Genomic DNA, 19903 nt, shown 5'->3' on the forward strand with positions numbered 1-19903 from the left:
TTGAGGTACGTGCATGCGTGAGGTGTATGTGAATATGGGTGATGTATGAGTATATGTGGTGTGTGTGTGAGGTGTGCGTGAGGTGTGTGTGTGTGTGGGCATATGTATGTGAGGGTTGTGTGTGTAAGAGGCGTATGTGAGATGTGTGTGAGCTATGTCTGTGTGGAAGGAGGTTGTAGGGAGAAACGAATGTCTCTTTTTCACAGTAGGAAGTTGTCTTAGTCTGCTCAGGGCTTCAAGAGATATTTATTTCTCACAGTTCTGAAGACTGGGAAATCCCAGATCAAGGTGTGGGCCAGTTCCGTTCCTGGTTGGCTGGAGGATGGCAATCTTGTCACGGTGTCCTCACATGGCTTTTCCGCTGGTGTTTCACCCTGGTGTCTTTTCTTCCTCATACAGGGCACTAATCCCATGAGATCAGGCCCCACCCTCATGACCTCACTGAACCTTAGTTACTTACGTAAAGGCCCTATCTCCAAATACAGTGCCATTGGGGTTTGGAACTCCAACATATACATTTTAGAGGGACATGATTCATTCCATAATAGAAGTCAATAGAAGATATTAAATGGTAACATCAAGAAATAACATATTATTTAGAAAAACGGTGATAAATATAACAAGAAATAACAAAGAGTTAGAAGAAGAGATTGTCCCTATGGCAAAAAATAAGGGTGCAGAGGACTGAGGCAGGGGATTTATTATCACTATTATTATATTATTATTACTAGTCTTGTAGTTCTGTTTGCCTTTTAAAATGGGTGATGGGTATTAAGGAGGGCACATATTGCTTGGAGCACTGGGTATTATACACAATGAATCATGGAACACTACATCAAAAACTAATGATGTACTGTATGGTGACTAACATAACATAAAAAAAGAGAGAAAAAAATAAAACTTGTTACATATATTACCGTTACAAAAATAGAAACCTGATTTAATTTAGAATAATAGTGAAATTGCTGATAATAATTATTATTATTTGCCTTTTTAAAACCCAACTCCTCCATGAATTTTGGTTGGTCTTCTGGGAAGAAGAGAGATAGATGGGATACTTGTCATTTATTTTCCAAGCTGGGGTATCTCTCAGAATGAAGGGGAACACTTAGCAATTCCCCTGGGACAATAGGTGCAAAATAAGACAACCTTGGAGAAACTGGGATTTATGGCCAGCCTCGTCAAGAGGTAACTAAGTTGGCTTTATAAAAAACAATGGGGAAGGATTATTTCAGTGATGTAGGGGCAAAAGGATGTCTACCCTTCCTGTGTTGGTGGATTGGTAGGCGATCTCAAGTGACATCCACTCAACTGAGTGGCAGCATCCAGGGAAAGGGTCCCTGACCCCTCTGCCAAACACCTCAGGGCAGAATTCTGTGCCCCTCCGTGCTCCCTAAATATCTTCTTTATACCTTCATTGAAGAATTTACTGCACCCACCACTCTGGAAAACAGTATGGAGGTTCCTCAAAAAGTTGAAAATAGAGCTGCCATACGATCCAGCAATTGCACTACTGTGTATTTACCCCAAAGATACAAATGTAGGGATATGAAGGGGTACGTGCACCCCGATGTTTATAGCAGCAATATCCACACTAGCCAACCTGTGGAAAGAGCCAAGATGTCCATCAACAGATGAATGGATAAAGAAAATGAGGTATATATACACAATGGAATATTATGCAGCCATCAAAAGGAATGAGATCTTACCATTTGCAACAACGTGGATGGAACTGGAGGGTGTTATGCTGAGTGAAATAAGTCAATCAGAGAAAGACATGTATCATATGACCTCATTGATACGAGGAATTCTTAATCTCAGGAAACAAACTGAGGGTTGCTGGAGTGAGGGGTGGGGTGGGAGGGATGGGGTGGCTGGATGATAGACATTGGGGAGGGTATGTGCTATGGTGAGCGCTGTGAATTGTGCAAGACTGTTGAATCACAGATCTGTACCTCTGAAACAAATAATGCAATATATGTTAAGAAAAAAAAGAAGAAGAAGAAGATAGCAGGAGGGGAAGAATGAAGGGGTGAAATCGGAGGGGGAGACGAACCATGAGAGACTATGGACTCTGAAAAACAAACTGAGGGTTCTAGAGGGGAGGCAGGTGGGAGGATGGGTTAGCCTGGTGATGTGTATTAAAGAGGGCACATTCTGCATGGAGCACTGGGTGTTCTGCACAAACAATGAATCATGGAACAGTACATCAAAAACTAATGATGTAATGTATGGTGATTAACATAACAATAAAAAATTAAGAAAAAAAAGAATTTACTGCACCCTTTTGACACCAGGATTTTCTTGTCTGTGTCCTGAATTCCTCCTGTGGGCCACCCACCCCCAATGCTGGGCAAAATTTGGAGGGACGAGGACAATGTTAGTGTCACCTGTTTTCCCAGAGTCCATCGTAGTATGATAAACAGGTGCTCCAAATATTTTTGCTGAATAAATATTAAATAAATTTACAATGGGGATTATAAAAGCTTTTTTTTTTTAAAGAAACATAAGCCAGACAAAGGAGAACAGGCTTATACCTTCAAGATGCCTTTAAATAACAAAAAGAAATACAATATATCTAGAAAGTTGACCATGCATGGAATAAAATAACCTACTCAAGTTACTGATTTTTAAAATTATTCTCTGGGAGACTGCTCTAATCTTGTAGCTGGAAAGCACTTGATTTGTTCGTATCCACTGGAAAGTTAAGTTTATTTCTGCTTATTTATGTTATCTTTGGTGGGGACAAGGGTGAAAAATTATGGTGAATACCAGTGCTAAAAAATTTAGAAGTAAAAAAATTCATGAGAAACTTAAGAAATAAATGTCACAACGGGGGCCTATGGATTAGAACTATGGGCAGGGCTGGGTAATTTTTTTTTTTTTTTTTTTTTTTTTTTAGTCTCATTGTATGTATTTATTGAGATATAATTTAAAAATTGTCTCCAGCTTGGTTGAGATATAAGTGTAAGGTGTATGATGTGTTGATTTGATACATTTATATATTGCAAAATGGTTACCGCCATGGCATTAGCTGATGCTTCGTCCTGTCACATGATTGTTTTTTTGTGGTGTATGTTATACAATATTACAGTTCTGTGTCTTTGGATGAATTTATACATGCAGGTTCCTGCCATCCGAATTACAACATGAAACACGCCCATCGCAATAGTTTGTTGAGCGACTCTTGCCACTCAATGCCACCCCACAGGCACTTGTGGGTCTTCTTTTGTTTTCAGGAAGCCCGTTTCTTTCTTTTTTTTTTTTTAAAGATTTTATTTATCTGACAGAGAGAGACACAGCGAGAGAGGGAACACAAGCAGGGGGAGTGGGAGAGGGAGAAGCAGGCCTCCCCGCGGAGCAGGGAGCCCGATGTGGGGCCCAATCCCAGGACCCTGGGATCATGACCTGAGCCGAAGGCAGACCCCTAACGACTGAGCCACCCAGGCGCCCCATGAAGCCCGTTTCTGAAATGCCTCCATGTTGGGTAGATCCCGACTCTGTCTCTCGTCTGGAATCATTGCAAATCGTTACAGTAGGTGACCTTTTGTGTCTGGCTTTGCTCACTAAGTTCTTGGTGGAGATGAAGAACCCAAAGAATTAGCAGTGAAGCTTGTGGAAAGAATTTGGGATTCCGTAATGGGACATAGGGAGTAGATGTTAGGATCTCGGCAGCAGCCGAAATGGACTATTTTGTGGCCAAAAGAATGGTCTGGGAGAGCCTTAAAATTGGAGCATATGCTGAGTTGGAAGGAAGGTACGGGGTGGTCTGTATAAACTAGGGAAGCAGGGTGGGCACCATCGGGGGCTCCTGGAGCGGCATCCGTGGGTCTCTTGGAAGAGCTGGTCTTGACTTCCACCCCAGCTAACTGCTGTTGTTTGGCTTTCTTGACTTTTGCTCTGTGGTTCTTGAACCAAACCTGTAGTACGGTGGGATGTATCTCCAGTTTCGAGGCCATTTCTTTCTGAAGGCTGGGAGCGGGGTATGGGTTCTTGCTGAACAAGAATTCTAAATCTGCCAGTTGTTTCTCAGTGAACATGGTTCGTTTCCTTTGTGAATGTTTCTGATCCTTTCCTTTAGGAAGGTCCCCTGCGCCTGCCATCCCATCTAGCTGGGTCCCCATGCTCTGGTCCTGTGTCCAGGACTGTGTAATTTGATAGTAAGAAGCAAAGTTGATGCCAATAGGAATTTGATTTAAAAATTTCATAAAAAGTCCTTCCCAAAATTTTTAGTAAACCGGATATGGAAAATCATTCAATAAATGACAGAACATTAACATAGACCATATCTGATACCATGCGCAACACTGAAAAAATAGGGATTTTTACTTTTTTTTTTGTTTTTACATCTAAAGGTTAGAAAGAACATAAGGACATGACTATCCTGATGCTATTTTAACAGTGGCGAGGATGTTCTAGCCAATGAAATAAAAGGGAGGGTAGGAGATAGAAGAAAGGGGGATGAGAATTATTTGCAGATGATACGATTGTCTACACCAAAACCCAAAGAGAATCTACTGAAAAAGAAAATATTATAAAACATGTGGTCAGTTTGACCAGCAGGTAATGGTCAGTTAGAAAATGAATATACATACATAAAGACCTTGTCCTAGGAGTATCAAATTTAAAAATATAGCGAAAAAGGTGTCATTTACAGTAAAAAATTTTTAAATATATAAAATACCTCAGAATCAACTTCTCAAAAATATGTAACGTGTAGGGTGCCTGGGTGGCTCAGATGGTTGAGCGTCTGCCTTCGGCTCAGGTCATGATCTCAGGGTCCTGGGATCAAGTCCCGCATCGGGCTCCCTGCTCCTTGGGAGCCTGCTTCTCCCTCTGCCTCTCTCTCTCTCTCTCTCTCTCTGTCTCTCATGAATAAATAAATAAAATCTTTAAAAAAAATATGTAACGTGTATATTTTTAAAAATTAAATAAATATAAACTATATTTGAAAACAAATGGCCAATCAAGAAAAAAATTACAAGTATATGCCAAATCAAATCTGAATCAGAGTTTGAACTCTTGGACTGCTAAACCCACAGAGTCAGCTTTAGGAAATCAAATAGAAATTCGTGGGGAAATCCAAGTAGCACAAAATTAACTGGGATAAATTGATCGTCTGGATGAGTTTAAGAAGAGATTCAAAGGAGGGCAGCTGCTAGGCTGAAATTACTCTTGCATCGATCTGCTGATTAATTTCTTGCTACAGACTGCGTATAAATCCAAACCTGCCATACACGAAGTCCATGCCTGCTTGCCTAGGGCTTGGCAAAAGGCAAGCATGAATGACCTAGAATAAATGCAGGAATGTAGTCCACATATTCTTTTTCTCCTCTCTGGCTTACTCTTGTCCTAGAGGCCAGAGAGCCAGGGCTACTCTTAGGATGAGGATGAGCAGCAAAGCTTAAGTTTCTTTAGGCAAAACTTTTAAAAATGCTTAATTTTAGAAAGAGGATACAGAATCGTATGTGTACCATGACCGTGTTCAAAACAAGACAATGGGGCCAAAATGGCATTGCTTATCCTAAGCTCCGAGTCACCAAGACTTAATTACAGTTTCAACTCTCCCAGAAATGGGAGTCTTAAACAAGCCAAACGGGAATCTCTGGATCAGCACTTGTTCGGTCATTCGCCTGATAAAACCCTGCTATTCCCTGCAGGGAAAGTAACATTGCAATAACCAATCTGGGTTTTGTTGTTGTTGTTGTTGTTTTTTGCCTCATATAACTTCCTGGTTCCTGTTCCCTTCTGCCTACACGATTCTTTCTTTTACTTTATATAGCTCTTCTGAGCTCCTTTCTATCTACTGCATTGGATGCTGCCTGATTCATGAATTGTTGAATAAAACCAGTAAGATTTTTAAATTTTACTCAGCTGAATTGGGTTTTTTTTAACAATTGCAGCTTTTTTTTTTTAAGAGAAAAAGTGTGAACAAGGAGTATGGACAGAGGGAGAGAGAGAGAATCTTAAACAGGCTCCACACTGAGAGTGGAGCCCAACGTGGAGCTTGATCACAGGACCCTGAGGTCATGACCTGAGCTGAAATCAAGACCTGGACACTTAACCAACTGAGCCACTCAGTCGCCCCAACAACTGCAACTTTTTAAAAGTACATGTAATTTGTAGGGGGTGAGGGACAGAAAGAAATAAGCAAAAATGAAAAAGGTCCTCTTAGAGTGATGGGATTGTGGTGACTTTTGCCTCCATTTCCCCAATGTTCTGTGATGGTGCATTATTAGTTCATACGCTGACTGGATAAGATATGGATTACCTACCGTGGGTAGAGCTCTGTATTTAGCTGTAGGGGAATAGTCCCAGCCTGCTCAAAGCGCACCATCCAGCAGAGAAGCCAATTCAACACAAAGTTATAATAAAAAGTGACCACAGGGGCGCCTGGGTGGCTCAGTTGGTTAAGCGACTGCCTTCGGCTCAGGTCATGATCCTGGAGTCCCAGGATCGAGTCCCACATCGGGCTCCCTGCTCAGAGGGGAATCTGCTTATCCCTCTGACCCTCCCCCATCTCATGCTCTCTCTCTCTAGCTCATTCTCTCTCTCAAATAAATAAATAAAATCTTTAAAAAAAAAAATAAAAATGACCACGTAAGGAAACAGTCAACAAAACAAAGAGGCAACCGATGGAATAGGAGAAGATATATGCAAATGACACTATAGACAAAGGGCTGATATCCAAGAACTACAAAGAACTTCTCAAACTCAACACCCAAAAAACAAATAATCAAGTCAAAAAATGGGCAGAAGGCATGAACAGACACTTCTCCAAAGAAGACATACAAATGGCTAATAGACACATGAAAAAATGTTCATCATCTGAGCCATCAGGGAAATTCAAATCTAAACCAGATTGAGATATTACCTTACACCAGTTAGAGTGGCAAAAATTGACAAGGCAAGAAACAACAAATGTTGGAGACGTTGTGGAGAAAGGGGAACCCTCTTACACTGTTGGTGAGAATGCAAGGTGGTACAGCCACTTTGGAAAACAGTGTGGACATTCCTCAAAAAATTAAAAATAGAGCTACCCTATGACCCAGCAATTGCACTACTGGGTATTTACCCCAAAGACACAGATGTAGTGAAAAGAAGGGCCACATGCACCCCAATGTTCATAGCAGCAATGTCCACAATAGCCAAACTGTGGAAAGAGCTGAGGTGCCCTTCAACAGACAAATGGATAAAGAAGATGTGGTCCATATACACAATGGAATATTACTCAGCCATCAGAAAGGATGAATACCCAACTTTTGCATCAACATGGATGGGACTGGAGGAGATTATGCTAAGTGGAAGAAATCAAGCAGAGAAAGTCAATTATATGGTTTCACTTATTTGTGGAACATAAGGAATAGCATGGAGACATTAGGAGAAGGAAGGGAAAAATGAAGGGGGGGAAATGAGAGGGGGAGACGAACCATGAGAGACTATGGACTCTGGGAAATAAACTGAGGGTTTTAGAGGGGAGGGGGGTGGGGGGGATGGGCTGGCCCAGTGATGGGTATTAAGGAGGGCACATATTGCATGGAACCCTGGATGTTATACACAAACAATGAATCATGGAACACTACATCAAAAACTAATGATATACTGTATGGTGACTAACATAACATAATTAAAAAAAAAAAAAGTGACTAGAGCTCTGCGGGAGGACGTCCAGTCATGGTAGGAACACACACCAGGAGGACTGACCCACGTAAAGAACTTGGAGAAGCCTCCCTGGAGGGAGTGAAAAAGAAGATGAGAGTGTAGGCCCTCGGAGCAGGGGGGAGGGAGGTGAGCATCTTCGAAAATTAAAGAGATAGCAAACTGGTGTGGAGGTCTAGAGGCTAGAAGCTGGTGAGGGGCAAGGACTGAGGGAAGCACAGAGCATGGGGCACCAGGCATCGTGACAGGAAGTGATGAGAGACAGAGGTGAAGCCATTCAAGGCCAGGTGAGCCCCGGGACTGAACTGAGCTTTATCCAGAGGGCATGGGAAGCCGTGGAAGGGTTGTAAGCCATCACCTTTGCATGGTAAAGACATCTTTATGCCAATAACGTGGAGATCACTTGGAAGGGGGTAAGCCAGGAGAAGAGAGAGCAGTGGGAAGTGGGGCCATATCCTTAGGAAAATGATGCTGGCCTGGATGGGGGCAGTAAGGATGAAGAGAAGTGGGTGTTTGGGAACTCAGATCGACTTGTGATAACCTGGACTGGGGAGGATCAGGGAGAGGGGATAGTGAAGGAGCCATTCAAGAGGCTTGAGCAACAGGACAGGGTCTGGCGCTGGCCCCTGAGAACCAAGGGAAGGTGAAATGAGGATATCCCGATGAGCAGCCGGAAAAATGGAAAGACAGGAGACCATGCTGTCTTTCAAGCTAAAGAAAACAAAGCATTTCAGGAAGTAAGGACGGGTTATAGGTGGAATAAGATAAAGGCTGAGATACATTTGCAAGGGAGTATTAAAATAGGACACTCATTTTTCACAGTGAAGTGCTAAATACCTATATTGTGCTTGCAAAGAGGTGTGTGGAAATTTTATTTTTTTAAGATGATTAGCTCATCAATCCTATACAGGAGACTTAAAGAGGCTGGCGGGGGCGGGGGGGGTAGGGGAGTTGAAGAGTCATCTGTATATTACAAGCATAGTGGGGTGGGGGAGAAAAGGAAGTATTTTCCCTTTACTCAAATCAAGTGAGAAGAGCTTCAGTGGACCCCCCTGAGAGCTTGGGATGTGTCCCCTGCACCTTGTAGGGTACAGAGAACTCGGTTCCATGCCTGAGGCATCTAAAGTGGGAAGTGGGTGCTGTGAGCAGAACCAGGAGAAGTGGCTGTGTTTGACAGTTTGGGCTCCTAGGATTCGTCAGGGCCAAGAACTGTTGAGTGCTTCCCTGAACCACATATAGGCCATAGGAGAAAGGCTGCTGGATTTCTTAAACCCCACCCAGGATAGCGTCACAGAGGGGAGAGGAGGGAGGGTAGGGGATTCTAATGACCAGCCTGAGGATGCACTTGTCCATTCAAGAGAACTACAAGAGAGGGAGTCCTGCAATGAACACTTCAAAGAATCTACAAGGTGCCCCAAGAGAGAGAGCCAGACTGAAATACCTGCTACATCCATAGAAAAACAATGGCAATCCATCATTGCCAGCCAAGTAAGATCTCTCCTGAACCTTACCTCTGCTTTGTCCACTTCAATCTGCCAGGGAGCAGAACCTAGAGCTTTTAAGTCTGGGAGCAGGGAAGGGGGACTAAGAAATTGTCAGCAGAGTAAGAAGAGCAGCCAACCACAGCTCCCTTACCCAAACGAGCTTCACACCTGGATGTTCCCTGAGCTCAGAGAGGGGAGAAGATTTAACGTTAAGTAAAAGTTGGACTGGGCATTTTAATATTGGAAATGAAGTTATTTGTGAAAGTCGGGGTGACCAGAAGGTTTCTTATTATTTAGGAGTGGTCAGAAACACCATGGACCTATTCTAGATTCATCCAAAGGGTATAGAAAAACTCACCCCAGAGATCAGGTTTGAAGGGGCAGTGGGCTGTCAGGGGAAGGGGAGATTAGTTACATCCCTGTGTGATTAACACAGACCTTCCCCAAACACTTTCAGTGGAGTAATGGAGGAAGAAGCCAGACTGCAGTAGACCAGGTTGAGTTAGGAGGAACTGAAAATGTGTACACAGCAAAGACATATTTTCAAGAAGTGCAGGAGAAAGAGGAGGCAGAGCTGGGGGATTATGCAGGATAGACAAAGACTTGTTTTAAAATATTGGAGAAATTAGAGTATGGTTAAAAACTAGTAGAAAGCCAGCAGAGAGGATGCTGAGCAATGCATGGTCTCTGATCAGAATGGACAGGGAGGAACGGGGGACACGGCTTCAGGCTTGGACAGGAGGTGTGGAAGCTTCTTCCATTAGAATAGGAAAGAGAGGGAAAGGGAATACACAGAGACAGACAGAAAGCTGAAGAGTTTTCATCCAATTGCTTCTCCATATTTTCTATTAAGTAGAAAGTGAAGGGGAAACTAAGGGTTCAGCCCTTGGAGAAGAGTGGAGAAGGTCTGAAATAGCCATCTCAGGAATAAGGAGAGTCTATGTTGGATGGCCCGGCTGCACTGAGGGTCCAGCGGAGGCTGGAAAACATATTTAATTGGATATTCATCTGGACTGTCTGCTAGAAACTCAGGAAAGACCCAAATGCAGCAACTTTTGCTGCGAAGTCCCTGGAGTTCAGGAATGTGAAAGTGAAAATGGAACAATGCAGTGATGACTCGGATTCAGCACAGTTGTTGGTTCTGAGAGGCTTGGAGAGCTGTCCCACCTTGAATCCACATCATCATCTTTATTGTTTGGGGATTTTTTAAGTTATTTATTTATTTTTAATAAATGAGTGGTGTTTGCCAAGGAGACTTACAACTTGAGCCTGTGAACAAGATGTGAGAGATCTATTACCTGGTATTATGACTGATGTTTATGCAATTTTTTGCCACTGCAGGGATGGTGCTCCCACTCTTCTCTTCAGAAGGTCAATGACAAAGAAATGTAGGGAAATAGACAATGACACACAAGCCACCACTGTTTTGCAATCTTCTGACAGGCTAATCTGCTGAAGCCAAATAGGGCCTGTAGTGGGGTGGGGGTGAGTGCACATGAAATGAGCAAATAGAGGAGAATTAACGTCACTCTGTTTTCCCAACTCACAATCTCAGACAAAGGTTTAACAGACACAAATACTCATGGAAAATACGGCTGCATATTTAAAAATGGCATTGTCTGGAAAAGATATGAGTCATCTATCTTATTCTCCATGGCATCCACATCATCTAGCATGGTGCTTGGTACAGAGTAGGTGCTCAATAAATGATTGTCTAAGGAACAAATGAATGGTGCACCAGGGTGGAGGGCTGACCTGCTTATCCCCGGGCACCCGCCTCTCTTCTACTCTATGCATGTGCGCTCATGGAAAGCTGTTTTTCTCCTCTAAATATCTGTGGGAATTTGCACATTGGAGAAAAAGTAGCATTCTTCCTGGAGAGAGTTTGTTCGCCTGATGACAGTAAAACCAGAGAGATGTTTTAGATGTTGAGCTGAGACATGGATTCAGTGCAAGGCCATGGGTACAGTGAGGCAGACAGAAGACCCAAGAACTTCAGGGTTCCCGGTCATTCTGTCTGTATGTAAATCAGCTGAAAAGGATTTTGTCCAGTGGGCACTCTCATTGGTCTATACAAATGGATTGTGATGGTGAGCAGCTAATACAAATTTACTGGTGTGGTGACTGCTACCAATAAGTGGTAAGCAAGAATTCACCCTGCAAGAAGGTATAGCCCTTACTAGCCGGATAAACCTTGGTGAACAAATGAAATGATTTATGCTGTACTTTCAGGCTGTTCTGTCTTTCCTGGAATTCTTGGCATACAACTTCTGAAGGATTTTTTAAAACTTTATTTTCTTCTGTTATTTTAAAACTTTATTTTCTTGTTTGTTTCTTAAATGGAACCCATACCCTGTGCCAAATGTCATCTATGCTCAAATGTTTGAAAACTTCATCACCTTGCCTGTCTATAATGAGGATTTTTTTTTAATTAACTTGTTTGTTCATCTTTTCATTTTACATCAATTGTCAAAAATGAAATAGTCAGCCCTCTTTTAATCTTCCAACATAAGAAAAAGAGAGTAAATGAACTTTGGTCACATACAAATGTCTGAATTACAACTAAGACAATGGAAGATTGGATTGCATAAGCATTATGTGTACTCACAGAACCCTGGGTCATGTCTGGGCTCCCCAGTGGATTACGTACCCTGCTGCTTTTGAGGGTGGTACATGGGAAGAAGTTTGCAGGGTTTGACACATGGGGTGATTTGCACATGTCAACTTGGTTAACCTGGAACTGTGTTTACCGAACTCCCTTCCCTGTATAGTTCTAGGCTACCATTGTCCAAAAAAATTTTTTGTGTGGGCTGAAGAGAAGCAGCACAATGATCTCTGAGTCACCGTGATTCAACGTGGTGACAGAGGTAGAGGTGCTGGCAGATTCCAGTTTGTTCTTGCTGTCACCAGCTCCATATTCTGTTCTTCTTCCAACTCCTGTCCCTGCTGAGCAACAGTGGCCCCAGAATCCAGGCCTGTCACCAGATGCTTAGCAGACCTCCCGTGAGCTTCCTTTTGTGGTTACACTTCAGTGGTGCGACATGCTTGGCTGTGTTACTGACTCTCTCTGATCTTTCAACTCCCCACCTGGACCTTCACTTTCTCTTCTCCTCCTATAATTATGTGAGAGCTAATGTTTCATAATAAATCTCTTACCCCACAATGCACAGTGGTTCTCCTTCCCTGTTTGAATCCCGAGATACCCAGTGGGAAGGGATTATTAATTACTAGACGGTTCCTGTTGGCAAAGGCACTACACACTGGAGTTGGAGATACTCTGTACGAACCTCTGTTCCTCCACTACCAGCTGATTGATTGGGGCAAGATGTTGAGCCTCTCAAGCCCCATTTTCTGCACTTGTGAAATAACATTAGCTACCACATAGGGTCACTGTGAGGTTTAAATGGCATGTTGCGTGTAAAGCACTTAGCCTTATAAGTAGCAAATGCTCAGTAAACGTTAATGCTATTGAAGGTGCTGAATGTCTGAAGGGGAGTCAAGTAGTAGAGCCTAAAATATAGGGAGAGAAGCAAATGATTGAGTATAGGTGTTTTAGGATTTATGGAAAGCTGAGGTTGAAGAGACAAACAAGAATCAACAACAAGGAGGCAAGATGGAAGGAATAGGCAGTTCAGGATAAAAGCTGTGAGTGCTGAGGGTCTAGACACAGGGGCTAGTGGTTCAGAATGGGCATCAATCATTTTACCAGGGTCCCTCTTGCTAGGTGGGCAGGTCAGGTCTCCCTGGGTTCACTGTGTGAAAAACTGCTGTGTAGAGTCTGAGGGATTTCCTGGATTGTTCTGCTGGTACACAGCCCTTACCCTTAATGAAAGTTAGCTTTCGTGGCACTGGAAGAAACCCAAGACAGCCTGAACCCCGTTTGGTTCCATCCTGGAGTGTCATGGTAGTTATGGTCGGGGAAGGAGGAGTTCCGCCATACAGAATATAACACCCCAGCCTCAGTAAGAAGACCTGAGACTCAGGGTGAATGGGTGTGTGGTGTAATAGGAGATGATAGCTATGTGGGCAACCAGTTCATAACCCCCATCTCTTCAGAGACCCAGGAACCTGCCCAGATTGGAGAATGAATAAGCCCACACCGCCCTCCTCCTGAATAAACCAAATGAGGATTGTGTTCAAGTGGGGCATTGCCCATGGGCAAATAGAAACCTTCAAGGGAATGGAAAAAGATCTGAAAACCCCATAGAATCAGAAAACATGATTGGAGAGAAGTGTGGATGTGCAACTTTAGAGAAGGCTTTGGAGGCACCTAGTAGCTGCCTTTGGCTCTCTGAAAGTTTTCATGGGAACACAGGTCTGAGATCAATGAGTGGAAATTATGAGAAGATAGGTTTGCCTCAGTGTATTCCTGTCAATAATAATTGAAAATAATGGTCAGCATTTATTGGGTACTTCCTTTGTACCAGACATTGTTTTCAGCAATCTACATATATTATCTTGTTAAAATCTTACAATATCCCTGTAAAGTACTGAGGCACTCAGAAGTTAAATAATCTGCCCATGTTTATAGAATTTGACATAATGGAGCAAGGACTCAGAACCAGGAAGTCTGTCTCCAGATCCTATGCTCCAAACGACGGCCCTCTGATTTACAATGGAGGGAATTCCCGCATCCAGCAGGATTTGGGGCTCCGTTATGTCTGAGCTTTGTTCCAACTCAGATTCCTTGAGGTCTTTCCAGGGCTAAGTTGGTTGGTATTCAATGCAGTTCAACAAACACTTATGGAGCACTGAGCATTCGCCAGGCTCTGGGCTGGGTACTGGGATATCAAGATAAACAAGACAAGACAGTCCCATAATGGAGGTGCAGAGAGTTTTGGTCCACAGGATAGAATCACAACTTTCTCTCTAAGAGTTGTCAAATTTGTGAAAAAGGCAATCTTTGGTTTTGAAACTCCCATCCCAGCTCCTTTTGTCACCCTCTCCTCCCTTTCCCGATGTCAACCAGCAAACTGCACAGTTGTCTCACTGTTGAAAGAGTTCCTGACAGTGTTTGGCACTGAGAAGGCTGAGGGCCAAGTGAGTGTACATATAAACCAGTCACGCCTGGTTTAAAGGCTCAGCTCAACCACTGATAAGTGAGATAAATCATGTGTTTCAGACAAAGCACCAACGATATTGGGTCTCCTTCCATACCTGCCAGTTCATGACTTATTTCCACCCATTTAACCTAAAACTATCAGATCTGGACAGGAAAATAAAATAGTAATAGGGTAATCTCCTGTGGAACCTTTTATTTTCACACTATAACATTGTTTATGGAACAAAGGAATGGAAATACATTTTTGAAGAAGGGAGTAATCTTTTTTCTTTTTACTAAAGCTAAAGTGGGAATAAGACATATTTATGATCGTCCCATAACCAAAGATGACATTTATTGAGCTCTCACTATATGCCAGGCAATATTCATGAGCTTTACCGGTATTAGTTCATTAAATCTTTATCCCAGTCATCTGGGGTCAGTGTCCTGGAAGCTCCATTTTACAGTTGAGGAAATTGGACACGGAGAAATTAAGCATCTTGTCCAAAATCACACAACAAGTAAATGGGGGGAGCCAGAATTTGAAAACTAGCAGTTAAGCCCTCAAACAACATGATTCTGTTGCTTCTATAACTGCAATTTAAAAATAAGACAGAAAAAAAAAAAAAAAGAGGCAGTGAGAAGATAAGAAATTAGCCTGAAAATCACATTAGTCAGGAGAGAGCCAGAATGCAATCTGGTGAGCGTGTTCAACCATGTAGGGGCCTGTCCCTGTAATTCCCGTAGCTCCCGAGAGGCCATGGGAAAGATCCTTCCTCAAACGAACCGTGGCCATCCGTGGCACTGAAGTGAGGCTCACAGGGCTGAAGTCAGAGGTGTCTGCAGAGTTGCATTCCTTCTGTAGGCTTTAAGGAGAAGCGATTCCTTGCTTTTTCCAACTGAAAAGGCTACACTCATTCCTTGGCCTGTGAACCCATCACATTGACCTCTGTCTCCATCCTCACATTTCCTTCTCTGACTCTTCTGCCTCTGCCTTACAGATTTAAGGACTCTTGTGATTACACTGGCCCACTCAGACAATCCAGGATCATCTTCCCATCTCCAGATCCTTAATCACATCCACAAAGTCCCTTTTGCCACAGGAGTCACAGGTTTTGGGGGATAAGGCCATGAACATCTTTGGAAAATGATTATTCTACTGACCACAAACACCAACTGCTGGTGAAGACCTAAAGCAACCGGAACTGTCACACATGGTTGGTGGGAATGCAAAATGGTACGGCCATTTTAGAAAACGTACGTACAAAGACTTGTACACAAATGCAACTTTATTTATCATGATCACAACCTGGAAACAATCCAAATGCCCACCTACCAGGTGAATAGTTAAAAGAAGATGTGGTATATCCATACAACAGAACATTACTCAGTTTAAAAAAAACAAAAAACAGTGGGTACATGCAAGAACAAGGATGTTTTGTATAAACTATACCTCAATAGAGTTCATTAATTTTTTTTTTTCTGGGAAAGATATATCACCTGCCCTTCTGAGGTGACTAAATTGCTTCCGGAAAGTAGAGTATTTAACCATAGTTGTGTACTGCTGATCCTTGTTGTCATCAAGCTGTTAACATGTTGGAAGGATGGCACAGAAGCCTGAAACTAACCCGAAAGAGCAGTGGAAGAAAGGAGTGCTAACCTATTTGAAAAGGTTCTAGAGCGTTCTTTTAACCCAAGCCCCTTAGGGCCTTTGTGAGTAAACAGAATGATTCCAGAGAAACGGGCTGCAGGCCCCACCAAATTCCTGATTTATAGAGGAGACATGAATGAAATGCTTTTATAACAGTGCGTGGAGGGCACCTGGGTGGCTCAGTCGTTAAGCGTCTGCCTTCGGCTCAGGTCATGATCTCAGGGTCTTGGGATCGAGCCCCGCATCGGTCTCCCTGCTCTGCGGGAAGCCTGCTTCTCCCTCTCCCACTCCCCCTGCTTGTGTTCCTGCTCTCGCTGTGTCTCTCTCTCCCTGTCAAATAAATAAATAAAATTTTAAAAAATACAAAAAAAAAAACAGTACGTGGAGAAGGAAGCAAGAATGTGGCATTCATTCATTCATTCATTCAATCATCCATTTAACATCCATTTCAACACTAGGAGCAGTTACTAAGCCAAGTCATTGTGCTGGTCCTGGGTACATAAGACAGATGCAGGTCCTGTTCTCAAAGTCTCATGTCCAGATGATTACCATTTGTCCTGCTTTCCCTGTTGCTGGCCAAACTCCACCTCCTAGTCTGGCCCATTCATCACAGCCTGACACAGCCAGCCCTGCCTCTGCAATGACCCTCCAAAAGCTACTTCCCTGATGGGTGTAAGATGGTAGAGGTCCCTATGGATTGGTCAATCATTCAGGAAAGAACAAGTCTCCCCCTTTCTGTCCACCCGCCCCCATCCTTTTCAGTGAGCTCTAAGGAAATGGTGAAATAAGAGCTGGGATTTGCCCCAGGGCCCCTTAATAAATTATTTCTACACATCGCCTCTTGCATTTTAATGGAAAGAAAATGGGTGTGGTAGATCTCTTGCACAATGTCAAAATTGAATTGAGTTTAATTCTATAAAATAGATTCTAAATTACATCATATATAATAGTATGGGAACACAGAGACCTGAGCCAAAGAGACATAAACAGCCAGTTCATAAAAGTAAAAAATTCTGATGTGCAAATAAACAATAACAAATGAGTGATTAGCTGCCCGGATCTTGGGAGGCTACATTTTCTGGAAAAGGAAGAAGTCCTGGAAAGCGAAGTCTTGGCCAGAGATTCAGACTGACATGAGTCATCTGCACAAAGCCTGGCACATAGTAGGTGCACTCTCTATGTGGTTTGCAGCTGTCCTAGTTGGTGACATACAATAGTTAAACAGGTGACACAACGCTCCAACCTTCTGCACAGCTCCTGGTTTACAGTAGGCATTCAGAAATTTTTTTCGAATGTATGAACAAGGTATATTGTGGGGACCCTTGCTCTATATACTAGGAGGAGTGAGGCTGTCCCACGTGATTCTGTCCGGTTAAACAAATAAACCCTCCCACCAGCCAAACATGGTTTTACTAAAATTTACAAATGCATTGAACTTTTATTGCATTCAGAGCACTATGTTATGGTAAAGACAACAGTGAAGCACAGTACCTGCTTTCTAGAAGCTACATTTATTGGGTGCCTGTGTGGGTCCTTCTGAGGAGGGGACAGATACAAATGTAATTAAGTAGGATGAAAGAACACATGGGAGCATAGAGGAAGAAGACTGACTATTCCTTGAAGAATTTAGAAAGGCCTCTTGAAAGAAATGGAATTGAGCTGAACTTGAAGGAGGTGGTAGGGTAAATATTCCAAGAAAGGGGAATTTCAAAACAAAAGTAGAAAATGATGAGAAGAAAGAACATACTTAGGCAAGGGCCAGGAGACCCTGTAAGAGACCCATGAGCTGTTTGTTTTCATTATGAAGCTGTGAGTGCCCCAGTGGCCAGGATAGCAAAACTGGTTTAAGACCTTCATAAATTCTAAGACTAGAAATTTTATTACAGTGCTTCCCATGTGCAACTTGAGATTTTCAAAACACTAAATTACAAAATAAGGCCAAGGAAGTCCAACAAAGTTCTGACTTTGCCCATTTAGAATAGTTTGATCTTTTTCTTTTAAACTTAAATATATCAAACTCTTAAAAAAAAATTGTTCCAGAAGTACTGCTTTGGAGTATTAGTTAGGATAGAAGAAGCTCTGCTGTAGGAAAAATGGACTCTGGAAACTCAGGGGATTAATCCCCATGCATTTGGTTGGGGCAGCACCCTCAAGCAACTCTTCTTCAGATGGCAGCTCCAGGTTCAAGGCTCTTTGCTAGCAGCAGCTCTGCCATCCACTAGAGCCTCCTTGGAATCGTCCTTGATCTTGCACATGCAGCTGTCCACCTAGCAGAGAGAGAGAGACTATGGCACATTGTATAAGGGTTTAGAAGCGAAGCCCAGATCGGGTACACATCACATCCACCCACACTCCATGAGCCAAACTGGCCTCTGGCAACCTACACAATCACTGTAGGGAGACTGGAAACTGTAGGGGAGCACAAGTGAATTCACTTCCTACGGCTGCTATAACCAATTTCCTCAATCCTAGTGGCTTCAAACAACATAAATTTTATGATCTTACAGTTCCATAGGCTAGAAGCCCAATTTGGGTCTCACTAGGCTAACATCAAGGTCACCAGGGCTGTGTCCCTTCCAAGGCCCCAGGGGAGACTGCTTCCTTGCCTTTCCCAGCTCCTTGCCTTTCCCACATGCTTTGGCTTGTGGCCCCCTCCTTCCATCATGAAAGCCAGCAACATCACGTCTCTTATAAAGGCTGGTATCTAATCTATTGGATATTGTTTTGATTCTAAGAGCCAAAGGTTATGTTTTTATTGCATTATGTCTTCATATTTTCACTTCCCTCCTGGCCCCCAATTTCCAAAGTTAGACTATATGTGGTACTTGGTTGAATTCCACTTAATATGGTTCCCTAAATTCATTTAAAACTTTACCAGAATATCACCCCACATTTTAGCATCATGCTCCATGCACAAAAGGTCAGGCAGACATGCCTAGCCGAAGTGAGCCAAAGTTTGTTGGGAGAGGAGTGAATACCCCTCCGCATTTTTTTTGGTAAAGCAACTAAGTGCCCTCCAGGCCCGAGTAGAATTTTGTTTTGTTATTGAGTCACATGCAATGGAATTAGAGGCAGTAAAAACTCTACAACAAAGCAAATATCTCTTAGTAATCAGAATAATACTCATAAATATTGTCTCTGAGTTGATGATCTAAATAAATGTATCTTAGAAAATTAAAGCTTTGCTGTAATGTAGTTGAGCCAAACAGCCCAGAATAAAAATGTATTACACCTTAAAAAAAAAAAAAAAGGCAGCAAAAGTCTAGGTGGAGTAATTTGGTGTAAGAGACCTCTCTGAAGGACTATGTCTCAAACTCCAAACATGGGCCTGACAAAATCTCCTGGCTGATTTTAAAGGAACTGTTTAACAATCCTCAGTACATAATTTAATTAAGAAGAAAACAAAATATCTGTTTAAGCAAATAGGAAATGCAGACAAAAGCCAGGTATTCTTTAATAAACTTCAAGTTCAGGGTCAATATTAAATCTGCAAAAGCAATAAGGCTCCCCAAATAGCAGGTCTTCACTACAATGCTCTGCATGGCTGCCCATGGCCAAAAATAAGAGGAATGTTTAGGTATTGAATGCGAAGGAAGATATATCTTGCTTTAGTTAGTAAATAAAATCATTTTTGTGAATGTTCAATATTTCTTTTTTCACCAAAAGCTTTTGGGTTGAATCAGTGAGGCGATTTAAGGAAACATAGTATTTGTAACGACTTACTTGTACACCTCTCTCCGAACGGATTGCAACACACCTCGAACAAGAAGCATTTGTCCAAGGACCACCCAGGTCTTTTCCATGTGGCGGGCCCTCCATCGGTGGTGGGCTGGTATCATTTTGCACTGGCCTGAGAGCCATTGTACACCTTTCTTCCCAACTCTGTTTGTTGGCATCTCATTGGTAATTTACAACGGCACGGTGAGTATTTACCCCACCAAAAAAAAGGCAAATGTCACAAGGGAGGGCTTCATTTTTTATTATTTATCTCTGAGACCCGCTTGTTAAGTGTTTACCAACACACGCAGCTGTCCCACACTGACTTGAAATTTGTCTTTGGGATATATT

The 19903-nt window shown here is 42.6% G+C and overlaps 1 protein-coding gene across 1 annotated transcript; it reads right to left on the bottom strand.

Moving 5' to 3' along the window:
• Positions 1 to 3566: 3566 nt before the first annotated feature.
• On the bottom strand, positions 3567 to 4103 carry LOC116624856 (divergent paired-related homeobox-like). Its single transcript, XM_032393083.1, has one exon. It carries the CDS (start codon positions 4101 to 4103, stop codon positions 3567 to 3569), a length of 537 nt encoding a protein of 178 aa, XP_032248974.1.
• Positions 4104 to 19903: the final 15800 nt, after the last annotated feature.

The sequence above is a fragment of the Phoca vitulina genome, unplaced genomic scaffold (assembly GCF_004348235.1).
Source record: "Phoca vitulina isolate PV1807 unplaced genomic scaffold, GSC_HSeal_1.0 scaffold71, whole genome shotgun sequence".
Taxonomy (NCBI): Eukaryota; Metazoa; Chordata; class Mammalia; order Carnivora; family Phocidae; genus Phoca; species Phoca vitulina.